Source organism: Oncorhynchus tshawytscha, linkage group LG08, assembly GCF_018296145.1.
Source record: "Oncorhynchus tshawytscha isolate Ot180627B linkage group LG08, Otsh_v2.0, whole genome shotgun sequence".
Classification (NCBI taxonomy): Eukaryota; Metazoa; Chordata; class Actinopteri; order Salmoniformes; family Salmonidae; genus Oncorhynchus; species Oncorhynchus tshawytscha.
In genome coordinates, this window is record NC_056436.1 from 29,052,597 (window position 1) to 29,070,651 (window position 18,055).

The 18,055-nt window shown below is 41.3% G+C and overlaps 1 protein-coding gene and 1 long non-coding RNA gene across 4 annotated transcripts in view; one reads left to right on the forward strand and one right to left on the reverse strand.

The window, feature by feature from the left end:
• Window positions 1-1,243: 1,243 nt before the first annotated feature.
• Window positions 1,244-3,756, reverse strand: LOC112256697. The gene is made up of 4 exons (XR_002954460.2): window positions 3,466-3,756; window positions 3,245-3,319; window positions 2,292-2,454; window positions 1,244-1,790 (listed from the first exon to the last, which is right to left on the reverse strand). It is a non-coding gene; the product is annotated as an uncharacterized LOC112256697 (long non-coding RNA).
• Window positions 3,268-18,055, forward strand: part of LOC112256696 (intraflagellar transport protein 43 homolog A) — a 31,776-nt gene continuing 16,988 nt past the window's right edge. For all 3 annotated transcript variants that reach the window (XR_002954459.2, XM_024430125.2, XM_024430123.2), the window contains exons 1-3: window positions 3,268-3,382; window positions 3,682-3,786; window positions 17,548-17,618. Coding sequence is in view for 2 of the 3 variants with exons in the window: in XM_024430125.2 (XP_024285893.1) it covers window positions 3,338-3,382; window positions 3,682-3,786; window positions 17,548-17,618 (221 nt within the window). In the remaining variant the exon portion in view is untranslated. The remainder of the gene's footprint in view (window positions 3,383-3,681; window positions 3,787-17,547; window positions 17,619-18,055) is intronic.

Below are 18,055 nucleotides of genomic sequence, written 5' to 3' on the forward strand. Positions count from 1 at the left end.
TCCTACAATGTGATTTTCTGGATTTTCTTTCTCATTTTGTCTGTCATAGTTGAAGTGTACCTATGATGAAAATTACAGGCCTCTCTCATCTTTTTAAGTGGGAGAACTTGCACAATTGGTGGCTGACTAAATACTTTAAAAAATTGTTTTTATACAATGGTGTAGATGTGGATCATGGAAAAACCATTATTTTAACCTGTATTATACATTCTACCATAGTAATGCACAATTATGATAAATTGTACAACAAATTATCATATGGTAGCATCTTTATTAAGTGTGCTTTACCATAGTACAATTGCAGTATAATGCATTAAGTAAATCAACCCCCCAAGGTCAAGACGTTGGTTGGTAATATATTGATTAATTTACGTATTTGTCTGTGTGCACACCAGTAGCTTCACGTTTCATTTGTGCTTGTTTGTTTTGTTTGGTGAATTTCTATTAATTAAAATATGTGGAACTCTACGCACGCTGCGCCTTGGTCCAATCATTATGACGATCGTGACAATGGTATAAATGATACCATACCGTGGTAATATTTAGGTACAATGGCAGAACCATGGTAGTACCATCATAGTTCAAGGCTAAAACCATGGTACACTTCCATGATTCAGACTATGCCATGGTATAAGTGAAAGTACCATAGTAGTACCATGCTATGAATGAAAATACCATAGTAGTACCATGGTACATTTTTGGAAGGGTGTAAAGTTGGCTAACTACAGTAGCGAACATTATGTTGGCAGCTCATTTGAGTTAGCCTGCACAGTGCACACTGAGTTTTTGTAGCAAGGTAGCTAATAATACAAAATAAATAAAAATATTTACTTTCTTGAATAGGTTCTCCCACTGCCTCTGTTTTATTGGTCCTTAGAAGAAAAAAAAATTCTTCCCGAAGTTTCCAATGGTAGCAGAAAGCAGCCAGCAATGTGGACGATTGGAGGCATACTACCTACTGACTCTGGTCTTCCAACATGGGGGCTAGCAGTGGGGCCTAGCAGTGTGGGGCCTAGCAGTGTACAAAGTACTTTAAAGTACTACTTAAGTCATTTTTGGGGGTATCTGTACCTAAGTATTTATATTTTATATTTATATTTTTGACAACTTTTACTTCACCACATTCCTAAAGAAAAGAATGTACTTTTTACTCCATACATTTTCCCTGACACCCAAAAGTACTAGTTACATTTTGAATGGCTAGCAGGACAGGAAAATGGTTCAATACGCAGGGAGTCAGGAAGCAGGTGCAGAAGGTGAGTTTAATAATAAAAAACATGAAGAATATCATAACCAATACTGCCTGAAGGCTACTGAGGCCTAAATAAAGGGAGAGAAATCAGGATGATAATTGAAGTCCAGGTGTGCGTAACAATGGGGAGCAGGTGTGCATAATGTGGGTTGCCAGGACCGAAGGTTAGTAGACTGGCAACGTTGAGTGTTGGAGCGGGAAAGTAGGAGTAGGTGTGACAGTATCCCCCGCCTGACGCACGGTTCTAGCCGAAGGACGACACTGGCCAGGGGGAAGGCCACGAGGGTGATGAGTGGGCCGGTCCGGACGGAGGAGGTGGAAATCCAGGACGATGTTGGGATCAACTCTCCTCTGGACCATACCCCTCCCAGTCCACCAGGTTCTGGAGCCAACCCTCACAACGTTGGGAGTCCAGGAGGGACCTGACGACATAGGCAGGGCTCCCATTGATATCCAGGGGTGTCGCAGGGGACGGCACCAGCCAGGGGACCGGAAGGCCATAGTGACGGAAGACCTGCTGGAACAGTGCCTCAGCGACCTGCAGAGCGGTAGGGAGACCAGAGAAAGGGATAAAACATCAGGATTTAGAGAATCTGTCCACAACAACCATGATAGTAGTGAAACCATCAGAAGAGGGTAGATCAGTGACGAAATCAATGGACAGATGAGACCCAAGCCGCTGAGGCACGGGAAGGGGAAGGAGTTTCCCTGCTGGAGCGTGCCAGGAAGATTTAGTTTGGCCATATACGGAGCAGGTGTTGACATATCGAGCGATGTGCGGGTGATACCTGGGTGTCCAGCGACGAGAGATGTTTGCGCCCAGGTAAACAGCCCATTCCTTATCCCCACAGCCTAGTGAATGTCCACATCTATGTCCCAAAGCATGGGGGCAACCACTCGGGAGGGCGGTATAATTGGTGCACTCAGGACAGGAACTTCTCCCGAATTGTAGAGACTGGACAGGGCATCGGCTTTGATGTACCTTGAACCTGGGCGATATGACAAGGTGAAGTCGAATCTAGTGAAGAAATGGGCTCACCTTTCTTGGCGCGGGTTCAGCCGCCTTGCTGTCCGTATGTACTTCAGGTTCCGATGGTCGTGAGGATGAGAAATGGGTCCTTGGTGCCTTCCAGCCAGTGTCTCCACCCCTCTAATGCAAACCACCACCAAGAGCTCCCAATCGATGACATCAAAGTTCCTCTCTGCAGGAGACCGTTTTTTTAGTAGTATGCACATGGATACAATTTCTGTGGGTTACCCTGACATAGGGACATGACGGCCCCTATGCCCAATTCTGAAGTGGCCATCTCCACCACAAAGGGCAGTGTAGGATCTTGGTGTTTCAGTAACCTTCACTTTCACTGTTACTTGAGTAATTTTCTATTAAGGTGTCTTTACTTTTACTCGTGTATGACAATTATGTACTTTTTTCCACCACTGGCATCTAGTGCAGTTGCTAGGGGATTTGTGAAGCAACTGCAAAACTGGGATTGTGATGCAGAACAATGGGCTGGAAATAGAACTTTCAGAATAAGAGTTGTTGCCACGGTGCTCAATAAAACTAATAGGTGTGAAAAAGTCCCTAAAAAACTTTGGCAAGTAGCAGGGAGTTAAGGTAATATTATGAAACTGGGCTCCATGGCAGAGGCAATTAACTACTTTTATATATATTAAACAATATGTTTCCAGCCTAGATGTAGGCTACACAAAATGTCCTCAAAAGTAAAATAAAAGTTATACTATAGGTAATCTGAAGTTACACAGGAGTAGAAATACCCCCTATCACTGTTATGCTAATGAAGCGTCTGTAGGTAGGGTTATAATGACATTTTGTCTGATGTGTCTCTGTCTATTGGCCACTTCTACCCAATGATGGGTAGCCTCAGCATCTACCAGACCAGAGTTTTTGAAAGTTTTGGATGTAGATCCATCATGTAATTTTGGCTTGCCTCTAACGTCACGCTCCCTGCCACTCGAGCATGGACTACTTACGCCACTCCCCCTTATTGGTGTCACCATGGAGATGGTTGCGGTGTGACGCTCCTGGTCCCCAGGAAGTAGCTCCATCTGTAAACGCACGGAGAAATGGACGATAATCTTCAACTCGGAGACAGTGGAGTTGTAAAGAATGTAAGTGATTTACGATTTCAACTTGTACACAGAGTCTTTACATAATAACTAACGTTAGTAATGTTTAGAATGTCATTGCAAACCTTGAACTTGAATTATGGTTTCTCTCTTGTCGAGGCAGCCTTTTCCAGGCAGCTACTTAGCTAGCTAACGCGTTAGCAATGCCATCCAGCTAACTAAACACCGCTTTACAGCAATTGTGTGATAAAGTTAATATTCAACTAATGCTTCAGAGTTACGACCGTGTTCATGTCATTTTATGTTAACTTTTAGTGACTCTAATTATGATATTCACTCAGGTTGCAAAGTTAGGTCGACGGGCTCGCCAGGCTGCAGAGCAAACATCTTCAGTGGAGGAGTCTCGACACGTCAGAAAATCCTCTTCTTCTACGTCGATGGGAGAGGTAGCTATGATTTATGATTGACTATCAGTGTTGCTTGTAATGTTTTATTTACCTAAAACCAAATATCATATATTACTTGTCATGGCCATTAACGTCACTGCATACACCACACCTAAATACATGTGAATCATTTCTTATGCATGAACCAAGGAAGAGAAAGAGGTATTGTATGAGGGCACTTAAGTAATGATATGGCTTGGCAGTATTCATTTTATAACCCTACAGAGTAACTTTATACCACAAGAACATATACTGTACCCTCATAGATTGAATCCATACACATTACATATGATTTGAATGTAGGCATTCTACATACTAACTCAGCTGTCACTGGGTACCTCACACTGTGGTATTAAGTTACTTCATGTTGTGTTCAAGGGATGTACTGCTCTATTCTGCTTTATAGATGTAGGCATATTAGAGTACAGTTGTTCCTTTGGATACTGCTACTTTTATGTAAAATGAGTTTGAAGTGGATCCTGCACAGTGGTATAGTGCCATTATTATTTTTAGACGAGGGAGCGCAAAAAAAGTAAGTGATGTCATCATTTCCTCAGTTTGTACCGACAGATGTAACCAATTGAATAGCCTATCATTATAGAATATCTATAAAATGGATCCTCCAATTGCAACATCTGCATATGTTCACACATACAGTATTGTCTAAAAAAAAAGTTAATACTCTCAAACACCAAATTAGGCATAAGCTACCTCGTTTCAAAATAGGCCATCATCACTGTCAATCATGAATGATAATTCTTCATATTCCCAGTTTCATGGGAATGTGCATTTAGGTCTTCTTGAATTACGGTTTCATGAGCGTATTAGAGCACATGGTGTTAACAAGCTATTAGCCTTTCTTGTATTTCGTTTCAATCAAAGCATATATCCTGCTAAGTGGCACACTCTGTTGAGTTTTGGCGCATTATCTTTTTTGGGACCATTCATCTTCAGCTAACAATGTTTTTAGTGTAACAGTAACGTTGTAGGCCTACTATGCTATGGTATTATATTCGGTTCTGTAATGTAAAACGCTAATGAATCGTTATGTAATCTTGCAAAACATTGAATGAGCTTTGATCTACTAAACAAGCACCATTGTGAGAAGTGATCATTAAGCAATAAGGCCTGAGGAGGTGTGGTATATGTTCAATATACCACGGCTAAGGTTCGTTCTTAGGCACGGTGCAATGTGGAGACACAGCCCTTAGCCGTGGTATATTGGCCATATACCACAAACCCAAGAGGTGCCTTATTGCTATTATAAACTGGTTACCAACATAATTAGAGCAGTAAAAATAAATGTTTTGTCATACCCGTAGTATGTCCGATACAGTGGCTTGTGAAAGTATTCACCCCCCTTGGAATTTGTCATATTTTGTTGCCTTACAACCTGGAATTAAAATGAATTTTTGGGGTGTTTGTATCTTTTGATTTACACAACCTGACTACCACTTTGAAGGTGCAAAATATTTTTTATAGTGAAACAAACAAGAAATTGAGCGTGCATAACTATTCATCCCCCAAAGTCAATACTTTGTAGAGCCACCTTTTGCAGCAATTACAGCTGCAAGTCTCTTGGGGGTCAATTACAGCTGCAAGTCTCTCTGTCTTTATAAGCTTGGCACATCTAGCCACTGGGATTTTTGCCCATTCTTCAAGGAAAAACTGCTCCAGCTACTTCAAGTTGGATGGGTTCTGCTGGTGTACAGCAATCTTTAAGTCATACCACAGATTCTCAATTAGATTGAGATCTGGGCTTTGACTAGGCCATTCCAAGACATTTAAATGTTCCCCTTAAACCACTCGAGTGTTGCTTTAGCAGTATTCTTAGGATCATTGTCCTGCTGGAAGGTGAACCTCCGTCCAAGTCTCAAATCTCTGGAAGACTGAAACAGGTTTCCCTCAAGAATTTCCCTGTATTTAACGCCATCCATCATTCCTTCAATTATGACCAGTTTCCCAGTTCCTGCCGATGAAAAACATTTTTTTTTCTCCTTTATTTAACCAGGTAGGCTAGTTGAGAACAAGTTCTCATTTACAACTGCGACCAGGCCAAGATAAAGCAAAGCAGTTCGACACATACAACAACACAGAGTTACATATAGAATAAACAACAGAGTCAATAATACAGTAGGAAAAATCTATATACAGTGTGTGCAAATTAGGTAGGATAAGGGAGGTAAGGCAATAAATAGGCCATGGTGGCGAAGTAATTACAATATAGCAATTAAACACTGGAATGGTAGATGTGCAAAAGATGAATGTGCAAGTAGAGATACTGGGGTGCAAAGGAGCAAGATAAATAAATAAATACAGTATGGGGATGAGGTAGTTGGATGGGCTATTTACAGATGGGCTATGTACAGGTGCAGTGATCTATGAGCTGCTCTGACAGATGGTGCTTAAAGCTAATGAGGGAAATATGAGTCTCCAGCTTCAGTGACTTTTGCAGCACGTTACAGTCATTGGCAGCAGAGAACTTGAAGGAAAGGCGGCCAAAGGAGGAATTGGCTTTGGGGGTGACCAGTGAGCTATACCTGCTGGAGAGCGTGCTGCTATGGTGACCAGTCAGCTGAGTTACGGCTGGGCTTTACCTAGCAGAGACTTGTAGATGACCTGGAGCCAGTGGGTTTGGCGACGAGTATGAAGTGAGGGCCAGCCAACGAGAGCGCACAGCTCGCAGTGGTGGGTAGTATATGGGGCTTTGGGGACAAAACGGATGGCACTGTGATAGACTGCATCCAATTTGTAGAGTAAAGTGTTGGAGGCTATTTTGTAAATGACATTTCCGAAGTTGAGGATCGGTAGGATAGTCAGTTTTACGAGGGTGTGTTTGGCAGCATGAGTGATTTTTCTGGATCAAACGCGTCAAATAAATGGACATTTGGATATATATGGACGGAATTAATCGAACAAAAGGACCAGTTGTGATGTTTATGGGACATATTGGAGTGCCAACGAAAGAAGCTCCTGAAAGGTAATGCATGTTTTATATTTTATTTCTATGTTTTGTGTAGCGCCTGCAGGGTTGAAATATGCTACCCTCTGTTTACTATTGTGCTATCATCAGATAATAGCTTCTTATGCTTTCGCAGAAAAGCCGTTTTTAAAATCTGACATGTTGGCTGGAGTGTAGCTTTAATTGAGTATCTTACTTGTGTGATTTAATGAAAGTTTGATTTTTATGTCATTTTTTAAAATTTGCTGCGCTGCATTTTCCCTGTTTTTTGCCCAAGAGGGACACAACCGTCCCATATACCATAAGAAGTTAACACAGTGTCCAAAGAAGGGCCAGAGGTATACAGAATGGTGTTATCTGCGTAGAGGTGAATCAGAGAATCACCAGCAGCAAGAGCGACATCATTGATGGATACAGAGAAGAGAGTCGACCTGAGAATTTAACCCTGTGGCACCCCCATAGAGACTGCCTGCCAGAGGTCCGGACAACAGGCCCTCCGATTTGACACACGGAACTCTATCAGAGAAGTAGTTGGTAAAGCAGGCGAGGCAATCATTTGAGAAACCAAGGCTGTTGAGTCTGCCGATAAGAATGTGGTGATTGACAGAGTAGAAAGCCTTGGCCAGGTCGATCAATACGGCTGCACAGTAATGTCTCTTATCGATGGCGGTTATGATATCGTTTAGGACCTTGAGTGTGGCTGATGTGCACCCGTGACCAGCTCTGAAACCAGATTGCATAGCGGGGAAGGTATGGTGAGATTCTGTTTGTTAACTTGGCTTTCGAAGACCATAGAAAGGCAGGGTAGGATGCATATAGGTCTATAGCAGTTTGGGTCTAGAGTGTCTGCACCTTTTGAAGAGGGGGATGACTGCGGCAGCTTTCCAATCTTTGGTAATCTCAGACGATACGAAAAATAGGTTGAACAGGCTAGTAATAGGGGTTGCAACATTTTCGGCAGATAATTTTAGTAAGAGAGAATCCAGATTGTCTAGCACGGCTGATTTGTAGGGGTCAAGATTTTGCCGCTCTTTCAGAACACCAGCTATCTGGATTTGGGTGAAGGAGAAATGGGGGAGTCTTGGGTGAGTTGCTGTGGGGGGTGCAGGGCTGTTGACTGGGGTAGGGGTAGCCAGGTGGAAAGCATGGCCAGCCGTAGAAAAATGCTTCTTGAAATTCTCAATTATAGTGGATTTATCGGTGGTGACAGTGTTTCCTAGCCTCAGTTGAGTTTGTGCTACAGGATGCACATTTCTGCTTGAAAAAGCTAGCCTTAGCATTCCCAACTGCCTGTGTATATTGGTTCCCAACTCCCCTGAAAAGTTGCATATCACAGGGGCTATTCGATGCTAATGCAGAACGCCACAGGATGTTCTTGTGCTGGTCAAGGGCAGTCAGGTCTGGAGAGAACCAAGGGCTATATCTGTTCCTTGTCCTACATTTTTTTGAATGGGGCATGCTTATTGAAGATGGTGAGGAAGGCACTTTTAAAGAATAACCAGGTATCCTCTACTGACGGGATGATATCAATATCCTTCCAGGATACCTGGGCCAGGTCAATTAGAAAGGCCTGCTCGCTGAAGTGTTTTAGGGAGCATTTGACAGTGATGAGGTGTGGTCGTTTGACCGCAGACCCGTTACGGATGCAGGCAATGAGGCAGTGATCGCTGAGATCTTGGTTGAAAACAGCAGAGGTGTATTTAGAGGGCAAGTTGGTTAGGATGATATCTATGAGGGTGCCCGTGTTTACGGATTTGGGGTTGTACCTGGTGGGTTCATTGATAATTTGTGTGAGATTAAGGGCATCAAGCTTAGATTGTAGGATGGCCGGGATGTTAAGCATGTCCCAGTTTAGGTCACCTTGCAGCACGAGCTCTGAAGATAGATGGGGGGGCAATCAATTCACATATGGTGTCCAGGGCACAGCTGGGGGCAGAGGGTGGTCTGTAGCAAGCGGAAACGGTGAGAGACTTGTTTCTGGAAAGGTGGATTTTTAAAAGTAGAAGCTCAAATTGTTTGTGTACAGACCTGGATAGTAAGACAGAACTCTGTAGGCTATCTCTGCAGTAGATTGCAACACCGCCCCCTTTGGCAGTTCTATCTTGTCGGAAAATGTTATAGTTAGGGATGGAAATTTCAGGGTTTTTGGTGGTCTTCCTAAGCCAGAATACAGACACGGCAAGGACATCCGGGTTGGCAGAGTGTGCTAAAGCAGTGACTAAAACAAACTTAGGGAGGAGGCTTCTAATGTTAACATGCATGAAACCAAGGCTTTTACGGTTACAGAAGTCAACAAATGAGAGCTAGGCACTGTAGGAGTGGAGCTAGGCACTGCGGGCCTGGATTATATGGGTCGGCAGGGTAGCCTAGTGGTTAGAGCGTTGGACTAGTAACCGGAAGGTTTCAAGTTAAAACCCCCCGAGCTGACAAGGTACAAATCTGTCGTTCTGCCCCTGAACAGGCAGTTAACCCACTGTTCCTAGGCCGTCATTGAAAATAGGAATTTGTTCTTAACTTCTTGCGTCGAGCAATCCCGTATCCGGGAGCGTAATCATAGCCTCAAGCTCATTACCATAACGCAACGTTAACTATTCATGAAAATCGCAAATGAAATGAAAGAAATATATTCACTCACAAGCTTAGCCTTTTGTTAACAACACTGTCATCTCAGATCTTCAAAATATGCTTTTCAACCATAGCTACACAAGCATTTGTGTAAGAGTATTGATAGCTAGCATAGCATTAAGCCTAGCATTCAGCAGGCAACATTTTCACAAAAACAAGAAAAGCATTCAAATAAAATAATTTACCTTTAATTTACCTTCGGATGTTTTCAATGAGGAGACTCTCAGTTAGATAGCAAATGTTCAGTTTTTCCAAAAATATTATTTGTGTAGGAGAAATCGCTCCGTTTTGTTCATCACGTTTGGCTAAGAAAAACCCCCGAAAATTCAGTCATTACAACAGCGAACTTTTTTTCCAAATTATCTCCATAATATCGACAGAAACATGGCAAACGTTGTTTAGAATCAATCCTCAAGGTGTTTTTCACATATCTATTTGATGATAAATCATTCGTGGCAGTTTGGTTTCTCCTCGGAAGCAAATGGAAAAATACACGCAGCTGGAGATTACGCCATAATTTCGACGGAGGACACCAAGCGAGCACCTGGTAAATGTAGTCTCTTATGGTCAATCTTCCAATGATATGCCTACAAATACGTCACAATGCTGCAGACACCTTGGGGAAACGACAGAAAGTGTAAGCTCATTCCTGGCGCATTCACAGCCATATAAGGAGACATTGGAACACAGCGCCTTCAAAATCTGGGGCATTTCCTGTTTGAAATTTCATCTTGGTTTCGCCTGTAGCATCAGTTTTGTGGCACTCACAGATAATATCTTTGCAGTTTTGGAAACGTCGGAGTGTTTTCTTTCCAAAGCTGTCAATTATATGCATAGTCGAGCATCTTTTCATGACAAAATATCTTGTTTAAAACGGGAATGTTTTTTTATCCAAAAATTAAAAGAGCGCCCCCTATATCGAAGAAGTTAACTGACTTGCCTAAAGGTAAAATAAAAAACCTCTACATCACCAGAGGAACAGAGGAGGAGTAGGATAAGGGTACAGCTAAAGGCTATCAGAACTGGTCGTCTATTACGTTTGGAACAGAGAGCAAAAGGAGCAGGTTTCTGGCTGCGATAGAAACATCTCCACAGCTTGATGCTGCCACCACCATGCTTCACTGTGGGGATGATGTTCTCGGGGTGATGAGAGGTGTTGGGTTTGCGCCAGACATAGCATTTTCCTTCATGGCCAAAAAGCTCACTTTTAGTCTCATCTGACCAGAGTACCTTCTTCCATATGTTTGGGGAGTTTCCCACATGCCTTGTGGCGAGCACCAAACATGTTTGCTTATTTTTTTTCTTTAAGCAATGGCTTTTTTTCTGACCACTCATCCCTAAAACCCAGCTCTGTCGAGTGTACGGCTTAAAGTGGTCCTATGGACAGATTCTCCAATCTCCGCTGTGGAGCTTTGCAGCTCCTTCAGGGTTATCTTTGGTCTCTTTGTTGCCTCTCTGATTAATGCCCTCCTTGCCTGGTCCGTGAGTGTTGGTGGGTGGCTCTCTTGGCAGTTTTGTTGTGGTGCCATATTCTTTCAATTTTTTTATAATGGATTTAATGGTGCTCCGTGGGATGTTCAAAGTTTCTGATATTTTTTTTAGAACCCAACCCAGATCTGTACTTCTCCATAACTTTATCCCTGACCTGTTTGGAGAGCTCCTTGGTCTTCATGACTTGCTTAGTGGTGTGGCAGACTCTGGGGCCTTTCAGAACAGGTGTATATACTGAGATCATGTGACAGATCATGTGACACTTAGATTGCACACGGTTGGACTTCATTTAACTAATTATGTGACTTCTGAAGGTAATTGGTTGCACCAGATCTTATTTAGGGGCTTCATAGCAAAGGGGGTGAATACATATGCTCGCACCACTTTTCAGTTTTATATTTTTTTGAAATCTTTTGAAATAAGTATTTTTTTATTTTATTTCACTTCACCAATTTGGACTATTTTGTGTATGTCCATTACATGAAATCCAAATAAATATCAATTTAAATTACAGATTGTATTGAAACTAAATAGGAAAAAGGCCAAGGGGGTGAATACTTTTCAAGGCACTGTATACCACAACTGTCAGCCAATCAGCATTCAGGACTTGAACCACCCAGTTTATAATATTATGTTTGTAATAATAATAAGTGATGAGTATGACTATTAGGCGTAGGCACAAGATCTTGATGAGATGTAATTTTAAGCGAATTGAGCGTCCTTCGTGGTGCTGAAAGGTCAGCGCCAGGATCACGCAATGATGCTAAAGAAGTTGAACCAACTTGTGTTGCTGAAGGACAGTTCTGCCATTTGGCCAGTTCAGAAACAAACAACAATAATTTGCAGTAGGCCTATAGCCTAATAGTCCTACGACTACGTGATATAGCTATTTGTAGGCTATAGACTAATCTAAATACAAATACATATAGCTTAATATCCTTGTACTGTTTGCGAGGAGCGCTTTATTGCGAGTAGACATTTCATTGTATTGTGTATCTTTCACGCTGTATCATAAGTAAACTTTGATTAGCATGAACACATGGTTACAGTATATCCTATTACAGAATTTAAGAAAACAGAGGTGAACTATCAATTCCGAGAAGTATAAATTAGCACTATGTAGAATAGTAGGACTTTTGCCTTAAAACAGGCCATGAAATCAAGCTTCTGGTGTGGTATATTCATGCATCTTAATAAACGACAACCTAAATGCATTATCACCTCCAACTTGGCCCAATTCACATTTCCAATTTACCACCCTGATATACCAAGCTAGAACGGGCCCTGCATCTCAACGAATTGCCAATATAGGCTAAATATCCCAAGCAGGGCTACAGCAATTTACAGAGAGGGTCAGGCTCTTTGGGTTTGCAGTGGCCACTCTGGTTTGGGTGTCCTCGGCATAATGTAGTCGCCTTAACCAAGTGGTCACATATCGTTCTGGATTCCAATGCATAACGGGTCCTTGGAGTTTGTCCTTTTTAATATATTTTTTAAACATTCTGATTGGCGAAAGTGGTCAAGCCTCCGACGGGCCGCCGCAGTGCACGTAGCCTATACTTCCTCATCATATTTGGTTTGTCAATCTATTGTCTTTCATGGAATTTTTGTGTTACGGCTTTCTTCCGTCGAAGGAGAGTCAAACCAAAATGCAGCGTGGTTAAATCGAGACATCTTTAATGATGATAAATACGAAACATACAAAAACAAGAAACGGAACGTGAAAACCTAATACAGCCTGTCTGGTGACAACTAACACAGAGACAGGAACAATCACCCACAAACACACAGTGAAACCCAGGCTACCTAAATATGGTTCCCAATCAGCGACAACGAGAATCACCTGACTCTGATTGAGAACCGCCTCAGGCAGCCATAGACTATGCTAGACACCCCTACTAGCCACAATCCCAAAACCTACGAAAAAAAAACCATACATAAACACAACACAAAATAAACCCATGTCACACCCTGGCCTGACCAAATAATTATAGAAAACACAAAATACTAAGACCAGGGCGTGACATTTTGTAGTTAATTAAATATAATTTTGAATTTATCCGCATGAATTTTTCAGAAATAGTTTTACCATCTCTGTGTATTCTCAAATAGAAAAAAGTGAGGTAGTGCGACTCCATCCCTGATCCTGCAGTTTCTTTGACTTAAAAGTTGTCCTACGTACCTGGTGGTCTTGAGTTGCTTGTTTTTTATGCAAAGCCCAGCTACCCAGTTCCATCACATATGAAATTGTAGGAATAGGGACTAGTGGTATTTTTCAATTGAGTCTTACCCCCACACCAGGGGATCATCAAGTAGATTCAGCCAAAACATAATTACAAATTATTTGTAGATTGAAAGACGGATATCATAATTATTTAACTAAGACATAACCATTTCAAACTTTGCTTACATTTGTATACGGTCACATATATCTCTATTATGTGTGGTCTGTGGGAATACTTTGGAACAGATTTCCAAAATTAAAATCACTAAGAGCGGATTTGCTTTTGTTTTTACAACAAAAAATGTTTTGCTCAGAAAACTTGGGTGGCCAAATAAAATCACCCGAGGTCTGCCAGTTGGGGAACCCTGCTCTAGTGTAATTGTGTTTCCATCAGGAGTGTGACAGTAAAGACTTGGAGCGTACAGAATCAACAACCTCTGCATCATTCGACAGTTGCTTTGTGAGAAGGTGTTAAAGTTCACAGTTAGCTTTTGTTATGTTAACACTAGCTGAAAAGTACCCAGATGCCTAGGTTTGGCCTCAAGTCAGGGAAGGTCCGCTGAAGCCATGGCCCAATGAGACACGGAGGCCGGTCCGCATAGATGCAAACAGAGTATTTTTGGTAAAACACCAGGGTAAATCCTCAGTGGAAACTCACCATATATGTTATTTTTTAATTGGCCTAGGCTATTTGCTTTGGTACATTGTTGTCCGTTCTATATTTACGGCTGTTATGAAGAGAGAGGATAGATTTGAGTTGTCTGAAGTTTGTTCAGCGCCGTGTACTAATCTGCACTTACTCCTGGACCATCATCTTGCACAGTCACATAGAAAATGATTACAGGCATAAGTGCTTTCAAAATTATATATATTTTTGTTGCTGAGTTTAGTTATTTTTCATGTTCAAATAAGTCATCATAAGCTAAAGATAGGTCTTCATCTTGATCAAAGATCAACTGCTTTTGTATCGTCTTTGTCATCAGTATTTATCCTCATTAATTCCTAATTTCATAGAGCGCTCTGAGTGTTCTTTTTGGTAGCAGACTGTAAAAGCAGGATTTACCCAGAGTAATTTAATACTGTTAATAAGTTGCCACATTTGTCATTCATTTATCCTCCCTTGTTCTTGTTGAAATATTTTTCTTTACTTTTTGCATGAAATTACTTGTTCAGCCTCAACCTCCCAGCTTAATACCATCAGCCAGCCTCCCCTTCCTCTGTAGACACTGACATTCACATATATAAATGGGTTTGCTGAAGGAACCAGCCATGAAAGATGTTTTCCTCTTTCATGTCGAAAGTAAGAAATTCCTCCTGACCAATATGTCCTTTGCAGACCCATTTTGGTAATGAGAATGTTGTGCTTTTTTTACAAATTCATTTGTCTGCTGCCTACCCTTGTGTGCTCTGAGGAATTCATTCATTCAAGTGCTGGTCCCCAGCTCCCCGGGCTCCGGTCTCAGGACCACAATCCAAATTCAATTCACTATTTTCAGTACTATTTTCAGAATCAAAGAATGAGAGGGAGAGGGTCATTTTTTTCATGTGAAGCTATTTTAGGTCAGACTAGCAGTCCACCCGGGCTGTCCTCTGTGTGGCAGTTCCCACACTCTGCTCCATATGTTCAGGCTCTATTATTGGACAGGAGTTAAAACCATAATAAGCATCACAATGGTTTGCATATAGACGGCAAGATGTTGTGCATGCCATTCCTAAGTATTTTGTATGTGGGCTTAGTGAGAAGGCATGTGATCTTTGCCAGAAACATGCATCTATCTGTAGCATGGTATAGTGCATAAAACAAATGACAGAACACTGATCAAATATATAATTAGAATACTAGAATGGCAATGAACCTTCTTATGATGGTATAAAGGTCAGCCATTTTGGTCAGGGAGTTGGTAAACCATGGTTTGCCAGTGCTGTGATAAGATATTGTGTAAAATAATGACTTTGAAGAATGTTTGTTAGCTACCTAGCCAGTCAGTTTTAGAGGAATGGTTCCATTATTAAGTTTTAAAATGTACTGCCTATATGCCAACATTCCATTAAAACAATGCAGTCAATCACTGGCTGAAATCAGTTGATGATGCAACAAGTACTGATATTGTATCATATAATAGCACTCACAGCTTTCCAAGAAAACAAAAATTGAGACATTTATGGCCTGTTCACATATATTTTAGATGCTATTTATACAGAACATGTATAAAACCTGTATAAACTATTTAGAATTGTATGATAATATTTTAGGTTGACTACTTCTATTACACAATTTCTTACTTTTATTTTCCTATATAAAATCAGGATTACGCCTCTACTGCCATTTATTCCAATTGACCCTTCTCTAAGCCTCACCCCCCTTGGTTACTGTTGCAACCTTGGACAACATTTTTCCGGGAAGCCCAATTCCTCCTTCTAACCACTGGCGAAATCCGCTCACAATGATCTCAAACTGTGTTTTTAATACACAATTAAATTAATAACAGACTACTCTTGGCTAATCAGGAACATCTTGGGTATGTTGTGGTGGACTGTCATTGTTTGTAGTGTGGCTAACCTCTTAATGGCTCTGAATGCACTGTGCATGCAGTTAAAGCTACAAACCACTTTTGGAGCCAATCGTTTGCTGATGTTGACAGCAGATGAGTTATATTCCTAATATAGCCGATTAAGTTAAGCTAAGTTTGGACACCAACGCATTCAAGGGTTTTTCTTTATTTGTAATATTTTCTACGTTCTACAGAATAATAGTGAAGACATCAAAACTATGAAATAACACACACAGAATCATGTAGTAACCAAAAAAAGTGTTAAACAAATCGAAAATATATTTCATATTTTAGATTCTTCAAAGTAGCCTCCCTTTTCCTTGATGACAGCTTTGCACACTCTTGTCATTTTCTCAACCAGTTTCACCTGGAATGCTTTTCCAACAGTCTTGAAGGAGTTCCCACATATACTGAGCACTTGTTGGCTGCTTTTCCTTCACTCTCCAGTCCAACTCATCCCAAACCACCTCAATTAGGTTGGCGTCGGGTGATTGTGGAGGCCAGGTCTTCTGAACTCTGAAGCATTTATTTGGGCTGCAATCTGAGCTGCACTTAACTCTAATGAACTTATCCTTTGCAGCAGAGGTAACTCTGGGTCTTACTTTCCTGTAGCGGTCCTCATGAGAACTAGTTTCATCATAGCAGTTGATGGTTTTTGCAACAGCATTTGAAGAAACTTTCAAAGTTCTTGAAATTTTCCGTATAGACTGACCTTCATGTCTTAAAGTAATGATGGACTGTTGTTTCTCTTTGCTTATTTGAGCTGTTCTTGCCATAATATGGACTTGGTCTTTTACCAAATTGGGCTGTCTTCTATATACCACCACTACCTTGGCACAGCACAACTGATTGACTCAAACACATTAAGAAGGAAACAAATTGCACAAATTAACGTTTAACAAGGCACACCTGTTAATTGAAATGCATTCCAGGTGACTACCTCATGAAGCTGGTTGACATAATGCCAAGAGTGAGCAAAGCTGTCATCAGGGCAAAGGGTGGCTACTTTGAAGAATCTGAAATATAAAATATATTTTGATTTAACACTTTTTTTGCTTACTACATGATTCCATATGTGTTATTTCATAATTTTGATGTCTTCACTATTATTCTACGATATAGAAAAAAATAAAGAAAACATTTGACCGGTACTGCACATTTCGAGAGAACTTTATATTAAGGGGCTAGCTAGCGTTAGCAACATTTGGCGGTCAAAGAATGAGACTGAGAGCTAGCTAGTTATTTGAAAAATACTCCAACTGGCTCTGTATTTCAGGAATCACAGTGGCAAGTACCCCAGGTGCACAATTATTTAGTCATTTAAACAAAAACATTTTTTAAAGAAAACTTGTTTTTTTCCCACTGCCCTCACTGGCTTTCATGCGTTTCAAACATGAGCTTGTCTGAGTTGTCGGACTCAAAAACAGTTGCTATCCATTGGTTGTCCAAAATCCTGGGGCGGGGTTTAGCAAAGACTCAATTAGAGTGGTGTGAATTTCACGCTGACCAATAATACTGCCATTTTCACCCCATTCTGGAACTTTTCGGGTTTATGACATAGTTCCTCTGATAATTTAAAAAGATCTCTTAGATAAAATAGTCTCTCCCCAGTGATATGGGATACCAAGGGTTACTTGGTCTGTTGTACTAGCCTACAGCTCCAGAATACAGTTCCAGGGGCAGTTGTATCAGGGTCCGCTCAGTTTTGGAACTTGGCTTTTACTCTATTTTTCTGATTAAGCTTGACAGAAAGCATCATTTTCACATGGATTTTAGGGACCATGTGAAAGACTATTTTGGACCCCTTTTCCTCCTTCTGTATGTTTTCAGCCGAAGTGTAGAATTTAGCCTAATAGTTTAAAGAAGTTGTCTGTTATGCCTGTCATTAAGGATCTCTCTAACCTCAGGTACCCCCTCCTAAACCAGCCCGCAGGCAGGGCGGCTGGGCTGAGGAGACTTCTGGATCTGGATCAGCCAAGTGAGTATCTCCTTCGCTCTACTCACCTCCAGCCTGTAGACTAGGTAACTCCACCTCACAGTCTCCAGAATGTGTCTCTGGCATGCGTTTGAGATTGGGAGCAATGTTTTTTTGTTACTAATGATCTCTCATGCTGAAACAGAGAATAGGTTATTTATCAATGCATATTTTTTCTACTTTGCTCTCAGAAGGGAGCCTATCTGAGTAGTGAACCCCACAAATCTTCTTCAGCTGAGTGGGAGGTGGCAATTGACATGGTTCATGTATCAGCCACAGGAGGGCACTGTTAGTCAGTTATCCACTTCATCACAGGGTTGGCCACTTTATCACCTCTTACAATGGCTGTCTAACCAATGCATGCTCGCTTTTAAAGGCACATGTATGAATATTTCCAACTACAGACACATGGAATGTGTTGAACAAAATAATTAATCCCT